We start from the raw sequence: 23,404 nt of genomic DNA, 5'->3' as shown, positions 1-23,404 counted from the left end.
TTATCTGTCTCCATTAATAAACATTTGAGTAATAATTCTAGCAAAAGTGGAATACCCATTTTAGCAACTTTGAAGATATCAGATTCCAGTTATACTAATTTTTTAATTTGTTTTTTACTTAAAAAATACTACAGCATCAAGGTGAAGATGAGCTATAGATCGGTTCTTGATTCTGGCTCTCTTTGTCTACTGTAGTTCGATGATATCATGATATGGACATTAAACAGTTGACTTCTTGCTCTAACAGCGAGAGTTTCAAGGCCCCAATATGATGAGTTTAGTGGTGTGGGGTCACTCATGAAGAGCGGCAGAATCTTCAAGCACAATAATAAGGAATCATAAGAGGCTAAACTGTCACAGATTCTTACCGTGTGTGAGAGAGAGCGATGGGCTGTGTAATTTTCTTGTGGAGGAGGTTTTCATGAGGGTCAAGCTTTTGTGAATGTTTCTTGCTACACAGATATAAAATAGAGTATAGTAGAAAAGGAAAGTACCCTTTGAGGATATCTTCAAGAATCTTTGATAGTGAGTGAGCTATAAATCCTTTGTTTCCTTCTTCTTCTTCTTCTTTTTTCCCCATTTCTGTTCTTGTTTTGGAGGTGATTACTGAATTAGTTTGAGATTGTGAATTACTATCACTGTTTCTTTAATCTCTTGTGGGTAAATTGAGGACCTTGAATCAAAAGTGAGAAAGCTGTTATTCTATCTATCATATAGTAGGAATCTGTGGAAAGTGGGTTTGTATTTTTATTGTATTTTTTTGTCTTTTTGGAATTTAAATCAAGAATATAATGCTACTTCGATGGATATGGTGGTTTTCGAATTGGGTTTTTTTTCTTCGGTTGACCTTGGTGTTAGTTGCTTGCAAGTATTGATGCATGATCTTTTTTTATTTTTGCTTCTTTGGTCAACTTTAGATTGCAAAAATGAAATGAGAAACCTCTGGTGCTTTTGTAGAAACCTTCCTTTCCATTCTCCAGACAAAGTAAAATAGGATAGAGATTTCCTGCATCCAGTGAACTTGTTGTTTTTATGTTGGTTGCTGTGTTCTATTATGCTGATTGCGTTTCAGTAATTCGGACAGGTTGTTGGCTTTCGAAGGCTTCAAGGCTTGAATTGTTCCTAGAGATCCCTGTCATCTGATGCAAAAAGCTGAGCTTTTTCAGTACTTCTGGTTTTGCTTTTGAGAAAAGATCGTTATGGAAGATGGTGGTTTATCACCGGGTACGATGCTGGGCTCAACGGTTGATTCATTCTCAGTTATGGATTTCGACTACATGGATGAATTGTTGTTAGAAGGATGCTGGTTAGAAACAACAGATGGATCTGAGTTTCTTAATCCTAGTCTGTCCAATTCTGCTGCCTTTTTTGATTCTTCATACATGTGGCCCACTCCCGAGATTAACCATGGTGATTCAGCCTCTAGTCCATCCCAAATGGGCAATCAAGAAGATAATCAGATATCAATGTTGCCAGGGAATTCTACTCTGAGTGATATCCAAGCCAGAAGTCCTGCTGGTGAGACTGCGGTTTCTGTAGCTGGATGGGATGACAATGCAACTGATGGCTCTGAACTTGGAAAAAGATGGTGGATAGGACCCACTCCGAATCCAAGTGTTGAAACTTCTGTGAAGAGGAGATTAATTAAGGCATTGGAGTGCATTAAAGACTTAACGAAAAATAAAGATGTCCTTATACAAATATGGGTCCCTGTTAATAGAGGAGGTAGACGTGTTCTTACAACCCATGATCAACCTTTTTCACTTGATCCCAGCAGTGAGAAACTGGCGAGTTACAGAGACATATCCGTTAAATATCAATTTTCTGCTGAGGAGGATTCCAAGGACACATTTGGCATGCCTGGTCGGGTATTCTTGGGTAAAGTTCCTGAGTGGACTCCTGATGTTCGATTCTTTAGAAGTGATGAATACCCACGAGTGAATCACGCTCAGCTGTATGATGTACGTGGAACTCTTGCCCTTCCTGTTTTTGAACAAGGTAGCCGGACTTGCTTGGGTGTTATTGAGGTGGTGACCACTTCACAAAAGATCAAGTACCGTCCCGAGATTGAAAGTGTTTGCAAGGCTCTTGAGGTTTGTTATCCATTTTCAGAACGATTCTATCTGCATCTCAGTTTAAAAGTTCAGGTATTTCAGCATTGAAAAGCACGTCATTGAGGAGTGTTAATAAACTAACACCAGGACGAATATTAAATTGATTGATGAAAGCCCTCACATTTTGATTCACAAGCTATCTAAAATCTTAATGTCCAATCACTAGAATCTGGCATCCATATGGCCTGCATATATGCACATACTTGCACATATCTGAAGCTCAGTGGAAAAGATATACTCAAAAGATACAGTGTAACACCCCTAAATCTGCATTTACTATCATTGATGATTACTTTAGAATAAAGTAAGATTAGAGAAAATTAGGAGCCAAAAGCCAGAGAACTAAAGAAAAGAAGGTTCAAAATGCAATTACCAACTTAAGTAGATGAAGTAGTATAGATTTTGCATGATTAAGATGGTGAAGTTGGACAATGACCAAGTTGGTGAAGTATGACAATTTTGCAGTCATATGAGTGAAGTAGGACAGGTTTTTGCATGCCATGCTTGTGAGATGTCAAAAGGAAGGTAGAGATGTGCTCTCCTTCAAAGTTTTCAGTATCAACTTCATCTTTTCCATCTTTTTCTTCCATTTCTTGAACCTAAGAGAGAGCTAAACACCATTCTACAAACTAACACTACTAAACCATATATTTCAAAAACAAATTGTGAAGTATTAGAGCCCAAATTCAATAGAATTGTTAGAAAGCAAACCAAAGATATATTGTGAGGTTAGAAAAGAAAGAAGAGAAAAGGAAAGAAAGAGAGAAAGTAAAGGAAAAGGGGCTAAAGTTTAAGGTGAGTGATTAAATTAACATGTATAAATCCTATTGATTTAGGTATTTTTATGTATGGAGAATTTCTTTAAATGCTTGCTGAATTTTCAGAACACACACACACACATATATGACCTAAGTTTGAATGGAAACTTCATATGATAGTTTCTAAATATGAGTATGATCGTGAAAGATTGAACTATGATGTGTTCTATTAAAGTAAAGGATGTGTTTTTAGCCCAAATATTGTGTTGATGTAATAGCACATGACATGTGAAAAGAGGAAAATTTGCTTTACATGAAAGTGGCCACCTACATGCTACCTACATATGCTGCCATTGAGGTAGTATATATGAGATATGGACATGGAATTGTCATGCATGTTAACTTGTGCAAATATTATGTCAATATGATGTTGGGCCTAAATGTTGAAAACTCGTGAAGTTTTCCATGCTTATTTCTTTAATAATTCACTGGGTTATCTCATCAATAATTGATAAACAATTTTCAGAGAATCAAAGAGAGAATAAAAGAGGGCTTGGGTGATAGGTTACCAACCGAAGTGTCATTGGAATCCTAGCTTGAAGTGTATTTTCTTAGTGCTATTGTATCTTTCATAGGTTAGTTTTTGTGTATGAGGCATTACACATATAAATTCATATTGAACATATCATGTATCGACACTTTTAATGTGTAATTGCTAAATAGAACATCTATGTACAAAGATATAGAATATATGTTAATGAACTAGACGAGATAAAAAGATGTCATGTAAGTTTGTGTGATGGACAGTGGGTTGTGTAAACTTATAAATGCATGTTTGATTGGTAAATTGATTGACAAGATAGCAATAAAAAGTAACTAAAAAGCTTGGTTTACTTTGCTAACTAAACTAAGATTCTAAAGTGAATATAATCAAAGACACTTAACTAAGATGCATTGTCATAGTAATTAGGAGAGGGGTGTGACATACAGCTTCCTTTTGACTCTTTATTTTGCTCTGCCAGAAAATGTGAAGGTGGTGCCCTTCAGGATGCTTACATTTTTTTTACCTTTTGTTTTTTGACACAGTTACTAGGCTAAACAAGGAGAGTATCCCGCTCCCTCACCTAAGCCTCCCATCCTAGGTGTTGATTGGAACCCTTTCAAATTCTAATCACAGGGCCAGAAAGTCTTACGAGCCAAGATTTAGGTACTAGGTCCCAAATAAGAGTCCTTTTTGGAGCATCGATTGCCTATAGTTTTGGCCTTTAAACCTTGAAGTGGGAGCTTGATTTTAGTAACTTAGCAAGATCAATAATCATATTTCTATTTTTCTGTATATTTTACTTGGCAGTGCTTTGTTGTCAAGTGATTTCATTTTTGAGGTTACTTATTTTTGTTCAGCTATGGCTTCTTGTTTTCAATTCGTAAACAACAATTGCTCACATGTTCACTTCAGATAGAACCTTGTGTTCAAACTATGTGCAATGTCCAAATTCTGAAGTATGTTAGCAGTGCACTCAAACTTGTGTTTATAATAAGCTTTTTTAACTTGCAGACTGTTGATCTTAGGAGTTCTGAAGTTCCAAGCATACAGAACTTACAGGTAAAACAAGAAAGATAGCAGAAGAAAATTGTTACTCTTTAAGTTCTCTATGTATTTTTGAGGTCATAGTGGGATTTTTTCCTTTCACCAGGCATGTAATATGTCCTACCAAGCTGCATTACCTGAGATTCAAAAGCTTCTGAGAGCTGCCTGTGAGACACACAGATTGCCCTTAGCTCAAACTTGGGTCCCATGTACCCAACAAGGCAAGGGAGGTTGCCGGCATTCCAACGAGAATTACTATCGTTGTGTTTCTACTGTGGATGATGCTTGCTTTGTAGCTGATTCTGCTATCCAGGGTTTTCAAGAGGCGTGCTCAGAGCATCACTTGCTAAAGGGTCAAGGAGTTGCTGGGCAAGCCTTTATGACTAACCAACCCTGCTTCTCAGGTGACGTAACTTCTTATGGCAAGACTGAGTATCCTCTTTCTCACCATGCAAGGATGTTTGGACTGTGTGCTGCTGTTGCAATTCGCTTGCGAAGCATTTACACTGGTACAACAGACTTTGTCCTGGAGTTCTTCTTGCCTGTCAATTGCAGGGATCCTCAAGAGCAGAAGAAGATGCTTAATTCACTGTCTGCCATTATACAGCATGTTAGCCAGACCTTACGGGTAGTAACAGACAAAGAACTATTGGAGGAAACTGATTTGCCATTCAGTGAAGTGTCAGTACCTTCGGATGGTAGATCTAGTGGAGAAGATACATCAACAGTTAAAGAGTCTTGTTCAGAAAGGCATAGTAGAGATAATTCACCCCGGACTGCCTGTCTCTCAGAGGTCCAACCAAGTGGAAGTAACAACTCTTTATCTCAAAAGGACAAACAAAAGGTAATGTTGTGTGAAAAATCCAATGAGAACAGGGAAAATCGAGAAGATTATAGCCTTAGAGAGAGTATTAAATGTGGCAGAGATTCTACTTCGGCTGAAGGTAGCTTTTCAAGTGCTGGCACATCTAAAACAGGAGAAAAAAGACGTGCCAAAGCAGAAAAAACAATCACCTTGCAAGTTCTTCGGCAATATTTTGCTGGCAGCTTAAAGGATGCTGCGAAGAGTATTGGTGGTAAGCTTTATTCCATTATAGAATATTTTATTTTCTTATTTACAGTAAATGTCTCTTAGTTTTCACATTTTGTGTGACTGGTGTGCCACCAAGTAATTTGCATTTGTCCACCCTTCATTTGCGTTGTTGCATGTATGACAATACTCTGGAACAAATTCCCTCCCCCATACAGTACTGATGACACATTTCTTATTACCCTCTAGCTTTGCAGAGTTGAATTTGTCTTTGTTTTGACATCTTACCTGCTTTTTCCACAAATTTCAGTTTGCCCCACTACGTTGAAAAGAATATGCAGGCAACATGGAATTAACCGCTGGCCTTCTCGAAAAATCAAGAAGGTTGGTCACTCCTTAAAGAAACTCCAACGTGTTATCGACTCAGTTGAAGGTGCCTCTGGCACTGTTCAGATTGATTCCTTTTATGAAAATTTCCCTGAGCTTGCCTCGCCAACTTTGCCCAGAAATAGTCCACTATCAACTTTAAAGCCAAGCAGTCATCCGAAACCATTAGGCATGCAGCCTGGAGGAGGTACTTTCAGCTCCCAAGTTGCTGCACCAAAATCACCTTCACCCTCATGTAGTCTGAGTTCCAGTTCAAGCCATAGCTGTTCCAGTGGGGCAATTGCTGCTAGTGAAGATCCTGTGTCTGGAGAAAACTCAGGCAATAGTGTTTTGAAGATGGTCCGAAGCAATGTGGAGCTCCATGCATCAAGTCCAGGAGAACAGGAGATAATGCCAAGATCCCAGAGTCATAAAACTCTTGCGGAACTGGGGAGCGTTCCGCCCTTATCTAAAGATAGCAGCCGGTTATCTCAAGAAACGGATGCTCACAGATTGAAAGTCACGTATGGAAATGAGATAATTCGGCTCCGCATGTCAAACAAATGGGGATTCAAAGATCTATTGCAAGAGATCGTCAGACGGTTTAACATAGATGACATACATAGATTTGATCTGAAGTACTTGGATGATGATTCTGAGTGGGTCTTATTGACATGTGATGATGATTTGGAGGAGTGTATTGCTATATGCGGTTCATCTGATAACCAGACAATTAAACTCTTGCTCGAAGTTTCTCCTCGTCCTTTAGGGAGGTCCGCGCACAGCAGTGGGTTGTCCTGATCTTTTCAATCCTCCATGTAGTCCATGGCATTGCCATTCGATGTTGAATTCTTTCTGATGGACATGAGATTTGAGCATGGTAGATCAGAACGACTCCACAAACAGGAATACGAAGCTCTCCGTCATGATCTGTATAGAAGAAAAGCTATGCAATGAAATTAGAGGAAGCCTGTGTTTTTGCTAGGGTTGGAGTTTCATGCATGACCTGGTTGGGAGCCTTTGTAAGAGAAGTTGACGAACTTGCGTATGTTTTCAGATATTCTCTTCAGTATATCAGATATCCCCTGTTCCTCGTCAGAAATGTACTATTCTTCTTCCTCAACAGAACTACATCTCCGGGGTATGTTCTTATTTTAAAACCTAGACTGACTTTGATTATTTTAAAATCCGGATTGGCTTGGACATGGTTGACCCAAGACTGGATCAATCTGAATCAAAGAAGAAGAAAATATTTTTTTGAATTCTACCCGAGTCTTGTTGCAATCCAAGGTTGATTATGAAAAATATTTCTTGTGGATTTCTCTACCTCTTCAGCTTTTAACCCAGAAATCTGGTTTTTATTCGAAGGCCAAGAAGGCTTTAGCCCAAATGAAGTACAAGCCATTGGAATCAACAGCCGAAGCGTGCTTGAAAAGAAAACAGGCAAAATCTGACAACCTTGCAGCTGAATGATTTTCTTCCTTTTGGAAAAACACACCGTACTTTACATATTTCAGGATTGCCATTTGAGCATTTTTGCTTCACTAATTCTATACTTAACTTAGTATCTCGAAGAAAAGAAAAAAGAAAATATTGATTAGCCTGCCAAAAAGAACTATGATACAGCAATACAGCTTCTCAAGGCCGCAAGGAAACCGATGGCCGGTCTTCTTGCTTCTCGACAAGTTTGCACCTTGAAGGTGGGCCAAACATGCTCAACACAACCTGCAAACAGTTGATCCGCACAATGTTTTCAATATGATTCGGTGAGAAAAGGAGATGAAAAATTACAAATTGATCTATATTGAAGGCAAAATAAAAAACCTCAGCTTCCCCTGAAGTTTGGTTCCTAAGAGTTGAGACAGCATTTTAATGATTGATGGATTTGTTTTCCCTCTAAATATGGAGATTGCTACTAAACCACTAAATCCAAGATATGATGATGTGTTTGCTACATTCTTCTTGTCACTTGACATTTACCATCAGCATCAATTTCATGATTGATCCAGAATAGAAGCTAAATGGTAACGTTTTAAGTGGAAGGAGAGATTTTGGAAGGCACGATAAACTTACCGGTAAGAACACCAACCCATGTAAGAAACCAAGGAGGACCAGTGCAAGGTACATTTGGAAGTAATAAACCTGCAGAACACGAGAGGAAGATGGTAAATAAACTGAAAAAAAATATTGCCTCATTTGATGGGTATTCGAGTGGAGAAACACTAACCACAAAAACTTCTGTTCTTGAGAAGCAAAGAACAATCACGCCAACTAGTTTTGTTAATGTGATGCCGCTGCAAAATTACATTATAGACAATTTTTCAACAAGATAATTGCAATTAATACAGAATTCCACATGGAAATAAAGGTACGTGATTTGAGCTCAAAATCACATCTGCAGTGATGTTTGCACTGACGGGGTGCAAAAGACGTGTTTTTATATTTCCCTTTCTTGCCTTTCTATTTTTAATTTAGTTCTTTCATGGTATATCTCATGGAAAAAGGGTTCAAACTTATTTTAAATAATATGTGACTTACACATGTTTTCTTATAAAATAAAAAAATCATTAAAAATTGATTAAAAAAAAATCAACCATGCCAATATTCTAACCATAATATCATTTATGTTATAGAATAATATGACTTAGAACCTCACTTAACAGCTTAAAATATTGAGTTGAGATGGTTCTTTAACATAATACAGAGTCTTGATGACCAAACGATCATGAGTTCAAATCTCAACATCTTATTTATTTGATAAAAATTAAACATAGAGTAATGTGGATATGTGCAAGTTTCAAAGCCAAAAGGCTTTCACTTGAGGGATGTATTAGAGAGTAAAATAAATCATACCTTAGAACTCACCTAACAGCTTAAACTATTGAGTTGAGATGGTTCTTTGACAATTTACAATATGATAAAATTGATCAAAAATCAAGTCCTGTTTTCTTTTCTTTTTTTTACTTTTTGATGATTCTTAGGTGATTTTTTTGGAAAACAAGTGGCTTGCATGTTATAATTAATAGCTAAGATGAACAAAGTCTAATATAAAGGGGTTGTCAATCAAAATATCCTATAATTTGTATCGACAGAGTGAGTTGCCCAGAGGTCTCACCAATCTACTTCATGACATAAGCCACAGGAAAAAGAAAAAAAAAAAGGAACCTGAAAACAGAAGCTCCCATTGTACCCAGAGCATCCCTGACTCTTTGGTCTCTGTCGCCGCTACTTACCTGTTTAAGAAAAGAGTAAGAACATGCAGCCAAAGGAAAAAGTATAGTATTGCACCAATAATAACCTTAAGAGCTGAAAGATTAAAGTTCCCAGATTCAGAAGGAAAACCATTTCTCTAGTTGCATTAGTAATCAACTATTAGTAAACTAAATCAAGGTATCTGAATCCAGAAAAATATTGAGATGCATTATAATATAGGATCTAACTTACATGTTAACTACTAAGCCAAAATAACCAAATGCAGATTCCATCTATTCATCTTTTAACTGAATGGAATAGAAGAGAATGAACTTGAAGTTCCATTGGAGGAACAGAATTGGCAGTGACTTATCAGAAGAAAGAAGAGAAGATATATAAAGAAAATGGAGAATGATGTGATGCTAACCGAGAAAGCATGTGTTAAATGTACACAGAACTCAACACCAATGCCCACTGACATGACAAGGTTGACAACAGAGACTGCATTCAGTTGAATGTTCAGAATTGCCATCACGCCCTGTGGAGTTTAATCTTGTAAGCAGAGGGATTATAGTATGGGCAGAACAGGTTAATTGTTACAAATAAAATGAAAAATACATAGATATTGATAAAGGAAGCAGAGTTACCATGAGATCCACGACTATCATTGCCAACACCAGCAAAATGATAGCAGAACTCCATAAACTACATTTTAAAGAAAGTTAAGAAACAAAGTAATCATGAAGTCATTCTCCAATATAGCAGTTCAGTACATTTGGAAAGAACCGAACACTGAAGCCAGTATTTTTTGGTGAAGGAAAAGGTGAATATTGGCAAATAGAACACCTACCTGCAAGTGATGACCAAGCAAACAACAAATACCGCTCCTGGTACATCACCAAATAAAACCAACCAGTTATGGTTTTATGGAAGGGAAAATGACCAGTTATGTTAAACCAAAAAGTTCATTTGGAGAACAATTAACAATAAAGGTTGACAGTGCAAATTTGCACCGGTAAATTTTTTACTCAGACCACAGTGAGATATCATTAAATGATTAATGATATAGACAGAAGCAGTAGAAATCGATAAAACAATCTCTTCAGTTTTTAAAGGCCCGAATTTTTGCTGATTTACAAGTATTGAAGAACATGTTAATAAAAGCTTAGCTTCTCAGTGAAAAAAGAAGCAATTCATGAAAAAAGAAAAGAAAAGACAGCTTTATCATCAAGAACACAAGAAAATGAGATGAAAAAACCCAAGCACGTAATCCATGAACTCCACAGAGAATAAGAAGATGTCAGTTCAAGTTCTGAATTTCTAAGGGTTACTGACCAATTGCTATGGCGAGGTTGATCAATGCAGTCCTCCATATATCAAGGTATTGTTCAAAAAACATATAAAATACAGAGTATGGGAAGATCTCCATCTGCACAGGATAACAAACATCATTTAAGAGACAGCCTTTCTAGTGTACAGCCAACTATGGGCCATGCTGTCTGCAAACAACGGTGAACATGGGATGAACAGGTAAAACTATTCTTCTTTAATGTTAAGGTAGGAGGTCGTAAATAAATTCATAAAGAATCAGTCCTTTGATGAGCAGGGCTAGTGTCATACTAAAGCAGCAACAAGACTAGAAAATCTGACCATGATAATTTATTTTAAAAAGATAAAATCAGTCTGATCATGCAGTAATCACTATCGCTGATTTTTTACCTTCAAAGAATCAGAAGCCCTTGAACTGAACTCTCGAGCAGCCCTCATTGAATTGACATAGTCAGTCTAAAATAGATGTTAATGTTTTCATACAGAAACAAGAAACATATCACATTGAGCAAATTTTAACATTAGAAAATACTACCTACCTGCTTGTTAAGAGGTGTATGATACGTGCGGAAGGATGATGCTTGAACAACACCATTCTCATAGCCTGAAAAGGAGAGAAAGGGGTTGAGGAGTATTCGCATTCAAAACACAAGCCACCATATGGCATGCAGACAAACAATTTTAAAGCATGCATATGTGAGCGTGACTTTCCCTAAGATTTATCAAACTGGATTGAAAGAACAAATGTCCAACTCAGCAAACCTTGTAGATCTATACTGCTAGTGTAAGCACCATGGCCACCTTTGGCACAGTCAGCAGAGGGCAAAGCATTGAGGAACCATGGGAGTTTCTCCTTGAACTGAGATGTAGATGGACGATCACTATTCAAATCTGAGTGACGGAAGCACTGAAAAATTCCAAATGTTAGTAATTGATCCAGCTACAAATAAGAAATGATAGATGCTACTGCCTTGATATAAATGACAGTCAAGAACAAAACATTTCAAAGGAAAATGGGCAGCAAATTGTTTCATAAGATTTCAAGAAGAAAAGAATGAGGATTACAGTAGTACAATCTTTGCAGACCCCACCAAGACCACATGAACCTGTATCAGATGAACAACAAGGAGACTGGGCAAAACAGGAAAAAGGAAGTCAGCTTCAGCATTATTAATGAGAATAAATAATGACACCAATGGGAAGCAATAGAAATAAGAGCAGAAAATGAGAAGGTAGGTTATCATCACAATATCCCCATAATTACCATGGATGCTCAAGCTGGTAATCAATTGCTATAATCACCAGCAGGAGCTTGCAATTGGTCTCATATTGAACTCTGGGGTGTCATTACCAGTTTAATTAAGTCCACTGTTTTAATTTGATCTACCATTTAATGGACTTTCACTTTAATTTTAAGCCATTGCACAAGGAGAATATTACACAATGATCGTATGAACTGCATAGGCAGGAGCGGCCTTGTGACTATAATAGTAGGGCCAAATGTGCACAAAATTCCATGCCAGAATAAAAGCCAGCTTTTGTTAAAGATTAGAAAACCACCTGATCATCAGGGGGGCAATAAGTCCCATTTGTGAACTTCCTACAGCAGCCGAAAGCTTCTGGAGATATCCATACAAGAAAATCATCAAGCCATGAAGCAGCTGGCATAGCTATATAGCTAGATTCTGGTGTTAAGGATGCTCTTGCAATCTGCAGAAGCAAGGCGACAAAAGATTCTTGTCAAAGGAAAAACAACCATTCCAATAATTAATGCCCACAAGGAGTAAACAACAGAGTGATGTTCATTAGATTAGAAAGATTTGCCTCATTTAATAGAGAGTTTGAATTGCATTGGCTGATGGAGCACAGCTGATTTGTCTGACTTGATTCTGAGCTGTGGAGTGCAATAGCATCAGTTGAAGATCTAAGCAATGAAAGGAATATGCAAAAAAGAAGCACTGGAATTACCTATAGTTGTAGTTCTTAACTACAAAATATAGTGGTGGACCAATTCTGAGATACTCTGAGACATTATTAAAATAGCCCTGCAGGAAAAAAAAAGCTTGCATGATAAACTTCCCGGCCAATAGAACACCATATCCATATATACATAGCAAGTTGTAAACCAGTATCAAGAAATTGAACCTGAAGATACGAGTCCCGCGGAAGAACAATTTTTTGTTCTAAACCAGGTTGAACTCGAGTGGATAATGCCTATATGATGCATATAAATGACAAGTTAGAGTAAGAACAGGCACCTACAGAAGTATGAATATGTAAGAGTAATATCGAGCATCTCACTATGCTGGACAATGTGAAAGCAGCAAAGATGGCAATGACCACTATCTTAACTCCCCAAAGACTGAGTGTGGGTGCGTGGATCTCCTAATAATGACAAGAATGTCAATTTGATTAGTGAATAATGCTCAGCAGAAACACACAGTTTCTTCTATAAAGAAAAGAAGCACCTCATCAGGCATAAAACTCTCACGAATCTTAACCAGAGTACCATGAATCTAAATCAGAATCACAGTTGCATATGATGCAGTTGCAAACATATAGCATAACCATATTAGCATTTGAAAAGATATAATTTCTATGAAAAATTCATTAATACAAATCAGCACCTTCATATAGCGAGCCAGCAATCCAGGTCTTCTCCCACCAATTCCTAAACATTCACATTGCATTTTTCAATAAGAGACCACCTCAAGTTTACATTAAGGAACAAGATAAAGCAGTTGACAAAACCAAGTGGCAAATGAGGTAATCCATCAAGTCAAATATGAGTTATAAACAACTTCCTAACACTACCTTTATCAGAGTCTGCAGATGAAGATGAAACTTTCCGACATGGAATGCAATCAATTCTCTTATCCTCAGCTCGCAAAAAATCAAAAACTATGAAAGCTACAAAGGCAGTAACTTGCAGAAGAAAGTCCAAAAGAACAGCAAGTGCTGCAAAAGAGGCATGGCATAAAATGGTGTTATGGTCTTAAAAGAAAAGTTGAAATAAAAAAATAAATTAACTTGTGTATAACAAAAGGGATTAAATTATCTGACCAGCGAACATAGAGAACACACGGCATGCCGGCATAGGAATGAAACTTCCAACTGCAAATGCTAAAACCTCAGATAGACTAGCAAGTGTGATGGATGGTCCAACTTCCACAAGAGCATTGCTTATCCGTCCCTCTAGCGGCAACTCCATTGGTTGCCTCTTGACAGCATGCACCAATATGCACATGTTATCCACCCCAACCTGATATGACAGAGTTAATTATATAAGCTATAGCAACACTTTATGAAAAAACTAGTCAAAATTAGCTTTGGAAATTAACCTAGATTAAATGGAAGAATATTCGATCTAATACTAACATTCAAATTAAAAAAAAAAAAATTGAAATAAATAAATATAATATTTACTAAGAGCCTCAAGACTAGTATAATGGTCAGTCAGCATGCAAGAAAGGTTATATGCATGAAACATTTGAAGAATTCTCTAAAGAGTTACGCTAAATCTCAAGAAATAAATTTATGCAACAGTGACACAAATAGAGTCAATCGAATAGATGACTTTATAGTTTCATGTTATTACAAACCATGCCTTTGCATTTGCAAGCATTTGTGTCACTTTCTTTTTTATCCATCTCTAGTTGGCCCAAGTCAATTGCTGAGTTGAGCAGGTGGAATGGCAACTAGTCCTTTCTTTTTTATCCATGAACCATTTCAACAAAAGATATATGTAGTATAGGGGCACAATAGCTAGTCAAAATTGAAGCAACCTATTAAAAACTCGCCCTCAACAATTAATGTAGGCAAAATGACAAATACCACATGAAGTCTGAAATAAGAAGAAAGAAACTTACAGCTAATACAAGAAAAGGAATGACTTCCATGATGATTAGTGTAGACTTCACTCCAATGGCACTAAAAAATCCAACAGATCCAAGAACAGACAACATGACAAGCATAACTCCAGAAAGACCAAGCAATACCTGTAAGTCAACCAATCACAAAAACTGAATGAGGGAAAGGGGAAAGTTAAAGGAAAATATGAGCATTTCATGCGGAAAACCTAGCATTCATGGAATACAATAAGTAGTTTGGAATGGAATAGAGGTTCTACCCAGGGAGAGGGCTAAGTTCAAGCCAGTAAGAGGACATACCTTAGATGAAATGTAAAACGAAGATAAATGAGGAGTGTCACCCAGAGTAAGAGATATGTAGGCAAACATCACAAGATAGCTAATCTGAAATGGAAGAAGCGTCAATAATTAAACAAAACAAGTGACATCCAACACACTCCAGAAACAGTACACGAAGTGTCTCACTCATGCTTGAATTGACATTCTGTTGTCTCCAAACCCTGGATCTTTATCATTGCCCTAAACAGTGCATTTTCCATAACTTTAAAATGGAAATGTCTTTTTTTTTCCTTCAACAAGAAAAAAACTCACCAATATAGTTATGACATCAGCAGTGCTTTCCCTTTTTAGTTCCTCCTCAATGGAACTTTCCGAAGAAAAAGAAAGTGTGAGATTCTTAGATTGCACCATTGGCAATAATTCATTCTGTCCCATGAAAAACATGAAATGATTTAGATAAAATGAAGCAGTAAACCTCCATTGATTAACAACATAAATGATGATGCAGATATATGTTATTAAGCAGTCAAGTATTCAGGATAGCACTTGCTGCTTGCAGCAGATCCAATTTGAAGAAAAAGGCACAAACAGTTTGGATCAGATCTAATATCTTTCACTCATTTTGATATCTGCAGTCCTTTTGTTTTCTTTTTATGTTTGATAGTGGCTTCCTACATCTTAGCCCTGATTCATTAGCTTAATTAAATGCAAACGATTCGGATTTCTACTTTTAACAAATGGAATCTGGGTACTAAGGAGGATGGTCTGTTGCTCCAACAGCGCAGCTGCTTCTGTGTTCTTTTATTTCTCCCTTCTCTTCATATTGTTCATGTCAACAAATTTTAACAGCCATGAAAAACATTTCGGTAAACATGTAATCTGAAAATGGAGATACATGTCTGTTCCAGACACCATATACACAATCACTGGACTGAAACAGAAAACAAACCTTCACTAACTGAATAAAAGCCTTCTCCCATGCAACCGCCTTATCAGTTTCATTCCCTTCTTTATCAATCACATTGTTTACTGGATAAGTTACAATAAATGCAGATGCCTGTCACAGAGAAGTGGTTGGAGGATTATTATAGACATATGATCCAATTGTATTTGCTATTTATAAGGAAAGAAAAAATACCTCCGAATAATTGTTCCCAGAGAAACCTCCCAAGGCTGTGCTTGGATCAAGGGGAGCTTTGAAGGCACTCCGACATGTGTCTGCTGAGGAATAATGCTGAAATAACATGGTATCATCATAATAATCAGACAGAGAGAATTCTTGGAGCTGAGATAGGGAGTGGGAGAGGAAGACATGATTTTGAGAATTATTAAAACCTGAGACTGAGAAGATATACCTGGAGACAATAGTTCACGTGCTCAACTCCTCCATAATTATCGAGATTTTGAGGATCCATTTGGAAATACTGATGGGAAGTGGGGGATGGGGTGAGAGAGAGAGAGAGAGAGAGTTAGTGACTGGTCAAAATCAAAATAAATACCTCTAGATTGATCTTCCATTGTTGCAAACTCATGCAACTGAAAGTGGAAAGCCTTATAAGGAACTCCTAAAGTCCTATTAAAATTGTTGCCACTAACTTGGAGTGGAACAAATTCGTTTTTACATAGTTTTAAGCATTTTGTTGCATATCAAAAATAAAGATCGTCAAGCAACAAAAAAATAAACCTGCAGTACACTCTGAGTAGCACAATCTTTGTCCAGTGGCTTCAAGCAAATATCAGTCAGAGATACCATTGTTCCAGAATAATTTGCATGGATTCCATCAACCTGTCAGAGCTGAATACTATTAATCTATGACATTTCAGATCACCCTTTTCCAATAAGAAAATGGAAAAAATAATATAATAGAACAGCAAATGAAAACTCGATTGATACATGGTGATGCATGCAACAATCTGTTCCCAAAAAAGTCTGGGAAGTGGCACCAGAAAAATGAATACCTTCTTTTGTATTTCAAAAAGTAATTTGATGTTGTTTTCTGTCACAATACTTGGTCTTTTCTGTGCCCCAGCTTCTGGAACAGTCGCTAGAATTAGCTGGAAAGCATGTCACCGTTAGTTCTTTCCAGAATTAGAAGAGGACTAAAAATCCTGCAGCTATGAAGATTCAAAACTATTCCAAATCAAGCAAACAAAACGCTGTGCATGTAAATTTTTATCATCAGAAAACATGTATCAAAAAAGCAGTCAGAATAATGCATGGTGGTCTTTCTGTGCTCAAACAATAAAAAGAAAAGGGCAACGATCACATAATGCAGGTATGACAGTACACATGCATGCAAATTATAATGATAAATACAGCATTTAGTGGTGTGATGATTGATGCTGTCAATCTATTTGCAGTCACTTTCATGGCAAATTTTTGTGATGAAAAGGAAAAGCATAGCTAATGTAAGTTGGTTCGCTTGATACAGAGAAGAAAAGGAGAGAAAAATTGTTCTACTGGTGATAACTAACAGGAAACTAGTTTTCAATCTCTAGAACCAGCATCTAAAAGAGTATAATTGTAAAGACCAAAATAAGAGCACAAGGAAACAAGACAGGGAGCAAAAAATATAATAAACATGAGTAGAATACTGCAGGACCTGCTCAATTCTGTAAAAAGGGGCTAGGTGGGTGTCAAAAAACCTTTTCTCTTCCGCAACTTTACTCCCAGGCCCTACCCATAGCTGAAATAGTACACGTATTAGCAGTTTGATGACATATGGAGATATGTAGCACTAATAAGAGTATAATAATGAATACTCTATTAGACCAATTGCCCAGAATTTGAAGCATGGTCAACTAAGCAACTAAATGCATAATAGATATTTTTTTATGACTTCTCCAGGAAATAATGTCCACTCTCCCAAAGCAGAATATTGCCCCCCAAATTGTCACTTCCAAATGCACATTAGTTTCCCATATTCATTTCAATGGATTCGTTGATGTCCTCTAATTCTTTCCAGAAATATTCATCAATTTTGTTAATTCTAGCATCAAGACTTTGTTGGGACAAAATATCAGTAGTAAAAACTGTAGAATGGTTAAAAAAGAAAAACACCCCTTTCTCTAGGATTTAAACAGAGAAGATAAAAGAAGCGATTTGTATGTTCAATTATACCTTCTCAGGCCGTGTCTCCACCTTGAAACGGATGAGACCTAGACAAAGTAAAAGAATTACAGCCAACGACAAGCTCAACACAAGGATCGGGTTTCTAGCAACCCATGTTCCATAACACCTGAAATATAAACAAACCAAAAGGGTCAAAAATAATTCAGTTACTCTGATAGCGTTAATGGCAAACTTGGTCGACCTGTAGAACTTCGACATGTATCCTTGAACAATTGAAAGCTGAACCCTGCTTCCGGTTTGAGGAGAATCTTCAAGCATCTTATAAAAGTAGTTAAAAGAATTCAGCAACAGTGGCCAATTGAGTAGACCTTTTCACTGATCAGATTAAGGTCAAAAATAAAAACTACAAAACCACTAGATAAGAATAGGTAGGAAACCGGAGGCACCTGCATGGGAAGGTTCTCATCCTTCTTCCCAGTAACTCCACCACTGTCCTTGATATTCGACACTGGATTCATTCTAGAACTCTGGTCCCTTTCTCTTTTTCGACGAAACAAGCCCCATCCCAAAAAGATGGAAACCAATATAACATAGAGGATTGTTAGAATAAAGTCGACGCATTTGGCCTGCAGAAGTAGAACGGTGAGCAGTGAAACTGAATTAGCAAAACATAAAAATACTTTACGTGACAAAATCGAGGAATGTCATTACTCTGCATCCAAACCAAACAAGTAAATCAGTGGAAAAGGCTAAATTCAAAAGTTATCTTCTGCATGATACCTCACCTTGAGAGATCCAATTCTCACTGCACAAGAAGCCCCCTCATGATGTGGAGGAGGATCAGTATTTGCACAAACAGGAGATTGAGGGCAATCACCACAAGAACAACCCAGTGAAATATCACCACATGAATATGTAGAAACATTCATGGGTTTCATTCCAGATGACTCAGGAGCAGAAGGCTTGAATGTCATAGCATATGGTGAGCCCGGCACATTAAGAGGTGCTTGTCTACCAATAAATGCATACCACTCTGCCAAAAATAATTCATGGCATAAGCACTATAAGTCATACAAAAACATTGAAAATCATGCATAAAACAGAAGCAATAAGTCAAGGAGTAGAACTCTGAAACTTCCAAGGAACAGATAATCCTTCAGAATTTCAGAGCTGCCTGTCAATTGTGCATGGTATGGTGAAAACACTCATCCAAAAGAAATTCTTCCTCGGATAGAAATTCATTCTGAGATAGACCCCCACTTCTCCACTTCAAGCCTAACTTCCAGCAAAGTCTTCAAACCCAAAATCACCATCCACTTTAAGATCATGGGTACAGTAGAAATATTGAGTTCGCTTTGTACGTACGACGATGCCTTCATCATGTGTGGGAGATAGAGAGACAGAGAGAAGAGACTAGAGAGATAAGGGAGAAGAATTTTAAGCTACAGCTTTAAAGTAAAAAATCACCTGTGAAATTTTTAGCACCAGCACCAATAAAATTTATAGCCCGACTATTCATGGTCCCAAACTTTACATCCTTGCAAGATTCATACAGCCCTTCACCAAAAGAATCATATACATAAAAATCAATGCCACTCACGGTCAAATTGCCTTTAACCTGAAAAGAGAAGAAGACACCTTAAATAAAATTACTCTCTTCAGCAAAAAGAATGATGTGTCAAGCTCCAAGAAGAATTCCAAAAACCATCAGTTCATTCAAAAACACAATACTCAAAGAATAGGCTATAGCAATTTCGCATTTCCTTTTTAAAATTCACAACATTTTATGATGCGATAAGCAATAGAACTAAGATGCAAGACATTGATTTATTGGCTAATTCGCAAAACAGATTCAACACATTGGAATTTTTCTTGCTCATGATTATACGAGAACACTAAAATCTGTTTAGAAATCCAACCAAAACAGTAGGAACTGCAAACCTTATCCGTAGAAGTCACGTTAATAAACATGCTCTGATGCGGGGAACAGGTAAGCTCACAGAACAAATTCAAAAAGTTTCTCAAACATGCAGGACAACCGACCAGAAATGGAATTGCCTGCAAAACATAAATAAAACAGTTAAAAAGCTTCTCAAACATGTGCACATGTACTCAATCTTGTTGCCGGAAAGTCTTCTTACTTGCTGGACTTGTGACCGTAAAGTTTCAAACTGAGCTTCTGAACAACAAACATTGCCAGTAATTGTAGGGCATAAGCTTTGAATCTTTTGTGAAAGCAAGTCATCTGGCTGATAAATAAATAGAAAAAGAAGAAGAAGAAGCACGTACTGGCATATTCAGGAACTATAGCAAAATGCAGCATCCAAGTTTTTGAAATTTAAAAAAAAAAAAAAAACCCAGATACCTTCACAGATGGGGAGCCAAAAGGACAGTTCACGACTTTTCCATCTTCACGTGCACCACAAATATCATACATTGCACAATATTCCTCTGAATGTCTCTCCCTGCAAATCATATCAAAAATAAATAGATGATCAATTCGAGAAAATCCAAGCTATTTTATTTTAATTACAAGAAAAAAAAAAAAAAAAAAGGAAAGAAAAAAATCTCACCCTGATACTGCATTTCGTGTCTTAAGCGACCGTGCATCAGACCTCTCCGCGCTGACTATAGATACTGCATAAAACACCTGCATATTCATAAATTTCAAATTCAGTACCAAAACTCGTCAAAAAGTGCAATTCATTCCTTAAGTTCTTAGAAACTGGAGACTCGGCAGAAATTTTAGTCTTCACACACACTATGAGGACACGTAATGTGAAAATTAAAAGCAAAAAAAAATTCAAACAAATTATAGTAATTACAATTTTCTCAAAAAAAGCGGAGGAAAAAAAATAAAACCCTTATAAAACAAAAATCGAACTCTGAAATTAAAAAAAAAAAAAAAAAAAAAAAAAAAAAAACAGAATCTTCTTCAAACGGAAACGTTTAAGAAGAAGGGGAAAAATCAAGAGAATGTGAGGGGGAAAAAATAAAAATAAAAAATCCTCACCTGTAATAGAAAAATCGAAAGCAGAAAAAGCTTCATCGTCATGCTTGAGCGCTCCATTGCAACCAGCGCGATGACCCCTGCCGCTAATTGCAGTATATGTACATGTAGAGAGAGAGAGAGAGAGAGAGAGAGAGAGAGAGAAGCGAGAGTCGTGAATTGATACGTTTGTAAAGGAGAAAAATGTGTGAGAGAGAGAGTGAGAAAAGAGTCAAAAGTTTCGGAATTTATAGTTGTCTGCGGAGGGAGAGTGTAACATAGTAGAGGCTCTCTGTTCACTGGGTGCTTGGCACAGTCACTCTGTTCAGGGTGAAAATTAATGAGGTTAGAGAAGTATGTGGTTTGTTTTTATTTACGTAAAAGCCGCTTCCTTTCGGTTACTTTATCCATTTTTCTCATTTAAAAAAAAAAAAAAATTGGCCGTGATGGCCTGCCAACTAAATTTTGTTAAGAACTAGTTAAATTATCCATGCTGTCTTGCTAATTATTTTTTATTGATGAATAGTTTTTTATTTTTTGATTTTTTAATTAGAAATAAAATTTTAAAATAGTGTCATGTCTCACTACAATAAAAAAAAAAGTAAATTATTAAAATTCAAAGAACACAACATAAGAAATGGAAATAGTAAAAAATGAAACATGTCTGGTTTAAAAAGAATAATATATATATATATATATATGAAATAAATATATATTTAAATAAATTTGCATACTCTTGAAAATAATAAATACATGGATATTTGAGAATGTAGTTACAGTTGGTTTTCAAAATGTTTTTTATTTAGAAATATATTAAAATAATATTTTTTTAAAAAAATATATTTTTAATATTAGTATATTAAAATAATTTGAAAAAATTAAAAAAATATTAATTTAAAATAAAAAAATTAAATTTTTTCAAAGATTCTTGAAAACAATTACACCCGAATATTAATTACAATTTTTGTATTATTATGGTACAGCAACGAAATGCTAAAGGGTGACACGCGTAATATCAAATTAATGAGGCGGCATTAGACTGCCAAGCCGTCATTAAACTCTTGATATGTAACTTGGGTTCCCTGCCAAAATTGAAATTGACAGGAAAAAAACTTTTAACTTTAATTGGAAGTGGATTTCCCGTGCCAGAAAATCTTCACCGGCTTCCTTTTTCCTATCCTCTTTGTTTTTATCTGGTGTTTTCTACCCACTTTTGTAAGGGTTCAGGGTTGCCGTGTGAACCGAACCAGGCCACTGGCTGATTTTCTGACAGGCGAAAATGAGGCTCCATGGACGGAAAAAGGAGTGCATTGGGGGTGCAAAACTGTCTGCTTGCTGCACTTTCCACTTCTCCTGGTGTGAACCATTCTTCAGCTTGAAATTTAGTGCTGGCTAGGCGGTAGGTGAAAGGGACACGTGTTGCGATTGCCAAGCTCCAGAAATCAATAAGGGGATATACTTTAGGTCATCGCTGCTCACCACATGTTTATAGCCAATCGTGGAACGCTTGTCCAGAACAAAAATTCAGACACCTTAGCCACTAGATTTTATCGATAATTTATTTTTTACTATAACACGTGGAAATTTACTTCTGTGTTTACAAAGGATTTTAATTGTTTTCTGGTGAGTAATTAGTGATATTTTATTAGTCTCATTTTAAATAAATAAAAAGATCCAATTCTTAAAGAAAAATCCTTTAAATTGAGATATTTTTAGTGGAATATAGATTTTATATTTTTTTTATGTTTATCTCTTTATTTAAAACTAGTTCTAGTGAATAAGTAACGAGATATCACTAAATATTCAACGAGCACTTCAATATTTTTCAAGTTTTAAATGTATACTATATTTAATAATTTTATGATTCATATATTTCATCTTTGAGAAATTAATTAAAAAAAATTGAGTCTTGAGCATATTCTAGATAGAAATTATTCTCCGCTTAACCTATCAAATCTAATAAAAATTAGAGTTAAATAAAATTTATGATTATTTTTTGGAGCAGAATTTGATTCCAATTTGGTCAATTGTAAAATTTGATCTTGATTATATAATTTTTTTTTTAATTTGAAAAAAATTATTTTTAATATTAGTATATCAAAATAATTTAAAATTATAAAAAAATAAAAAAAATCATATTTAATTTAAAAATAATTTTCAAATACAAAAACAAATAGAATTTAAAAATAAAGTATTATTGGCATGTTGATAAATTTCAAGTTTTTTTTTCTTTTCAGGTAGTTAAAAAAAACAAAACAATTAAGAAATAATATAATCTAGTGAGTCACGTGTAATATTTGCAACTTACAAGGTTATATGTATTTGTTTGGTATTGAGTTTTTAATTATGTTTTGATGCATTTGCTTTTTAAAAAAATAAATTAATATTTTTTAGTTATTTTAATTTATTAATATTAAAAATAAATATATTACATCATAATACCAAATACTCACGTAGTAGGAAAATCCTCTTCAACGAGACAAGGCTATCCCATCCAGTCGTGTTAGCTAATAATAAAAACAAATTTGTCCCTTCACATTTATATTTCATTATCAGTTTCTAGTCAGTAGGTGGAGGTGTTTTTCAACAACCAAGTGCCTTCTCCTCCTTGAAAACTCCATCTCCCTTACAGTGTACACGTGTGTATGGAAATGTGATGTAAGTTATATTTTTAAAAATTTTAAACTTTTTTAAATTAATTTATTTAAAATTTTTGATTTGTTGATATTAAAAATAATTTAAAAAAAATTAATATATTTTTAAATAAAAAATATTTTAAACTATTATCATTATTATAATTTTAAATAAGCTAAATCA

At 35.8% G+C, this 23,404-nt stretch overlaps 2 protein-coding genes across 7 annotated transcripts; one reads left to right on the top strand and one right to left on the bottom strand.

Moving 5' to 3' along the window:
- Positions 1-25: 25 nt before the first annotated feature.
- Positions 26-7,400, top strand: LOC118042076 (protein NLP4). 5 transcript variants are annotated; one of them, XM_073407594.1, is made up of 6 exons: positions 26-525; positions 1,085-2,093; positions 4,428-4,475; positions 4,567-5,536; positions 5,801-5,874; positions 5,997-6,134. In XM_073407594.1, the coding sequence occupies exons 2-6, from the start codon at positions 1,200-1,202 to the stop codon at positions 6,000-6,002; spliced, it is 1,992 nt and encodes a 663-aa protein (XP_073263695.1). In that variant the 5' UTR covers positions 26-525; positions 1,085-1,199; the 3' UTR covers positions 6,003-6,134. The 5 variants fall into 5 exon arrangements, 3 of the variants coding, with proteins under 3 accessions (XP_073263695.1, XP_034905521.1, XP_034905522.1); XR_004686411.2 differs by adding an exon at positions 7,225-7,400 and having other exon boundaries at positions 27-525; positions 5,801-6,997; XR_004686410.2 differs by adding an exon at positions 7,192-7,400 and having other exon boundaries at positions 27-525; positions 5,801-6,997.
- LOC118042075 (uncharacterized) lies at positions 7,285-20,918 on the bottom strand. Of its 2 annotated transcripts, XM_035049629.2 has the most exons (39): positions 20,612-20,917; positions 20,172-20,248; positions 19,964-20,063; positions 19,740-19,847; positions 19,540-19,656; positions 19,066-19,216; positions 18,384-18,631; positions 18,045-18,224; positions 17,840-17,916; positions 17,647-17,764; positions 17,129-17,212; positions 16,485-16,580; positions 16,210-16,311; positions 15,881-15,949; positions 15,664-15,759; positions 15,475-15,582; positions 14,838-14,951; positions 14,547-14,630; positions 14,247-14,375; positions 13,441-13,639; positions 13,192-13,335; positions 13,005-13,048; positions 12,679-12,762; positions 12,523-12,591; positions 12,346-12,422; positions 12,202-12,271; positions 11,938-12,087; positions 11,443-11,508; positions 11,140-11,284; positions 10,917-10,981; positions 10,768-10,833; positions 10,384-10,477; positions 9,899-9,935; positions 9,696-9,753; positions 9,476-9,586; positions 9,022-9,089; positions 8,084-8,150; positions 7,930-7,998; positions 7,285-7,581 (listed from the first exon to the last, which is right to left on the bottom strand). In XM_035049629.2, the coding sequence occupies exons 1-39, from the start codon at positions 20,666-20,668 to the stop codon at positions 7,495-7,497; spliced, it is 3,885 nt and encodes a 1,294-aa protein (XP_034905520.1). In that variant the 5' UTR covers positions 20,669-20,917; the 3' UTR covers positions 7,285-7,494. The 2 variants fall into 2 exon arrangements, 1 of the variants encoding a protein (XP_034905520.1); XR_012169223.1 differs by lacking the exons at positions 7,285-7,581; positions 7,930-7,998 and adding an exon at positions 9,301-9,356 and having other exon boundaries at positions 8,081-8,150; positions 20,612-20,918.
- Positions 20,919-23,404: the final 2,486 nt, after the last annotated feature.

Source organism: Populus alba, chromosome 2 (assembly GCF_005239225.2).
Source record: "Populus alba chromosome 2, ASM523922v2, whole genome shotgun sequence".
NCBI lineage: Eukaryota > Viridiplantae > Streptophyta > Magnoliopsida > Malpighiales > Salicaceae > Populus > Populus alba.
This window is presented reverse-complemented; position numbering and strand designations above follow the sequence as displayed.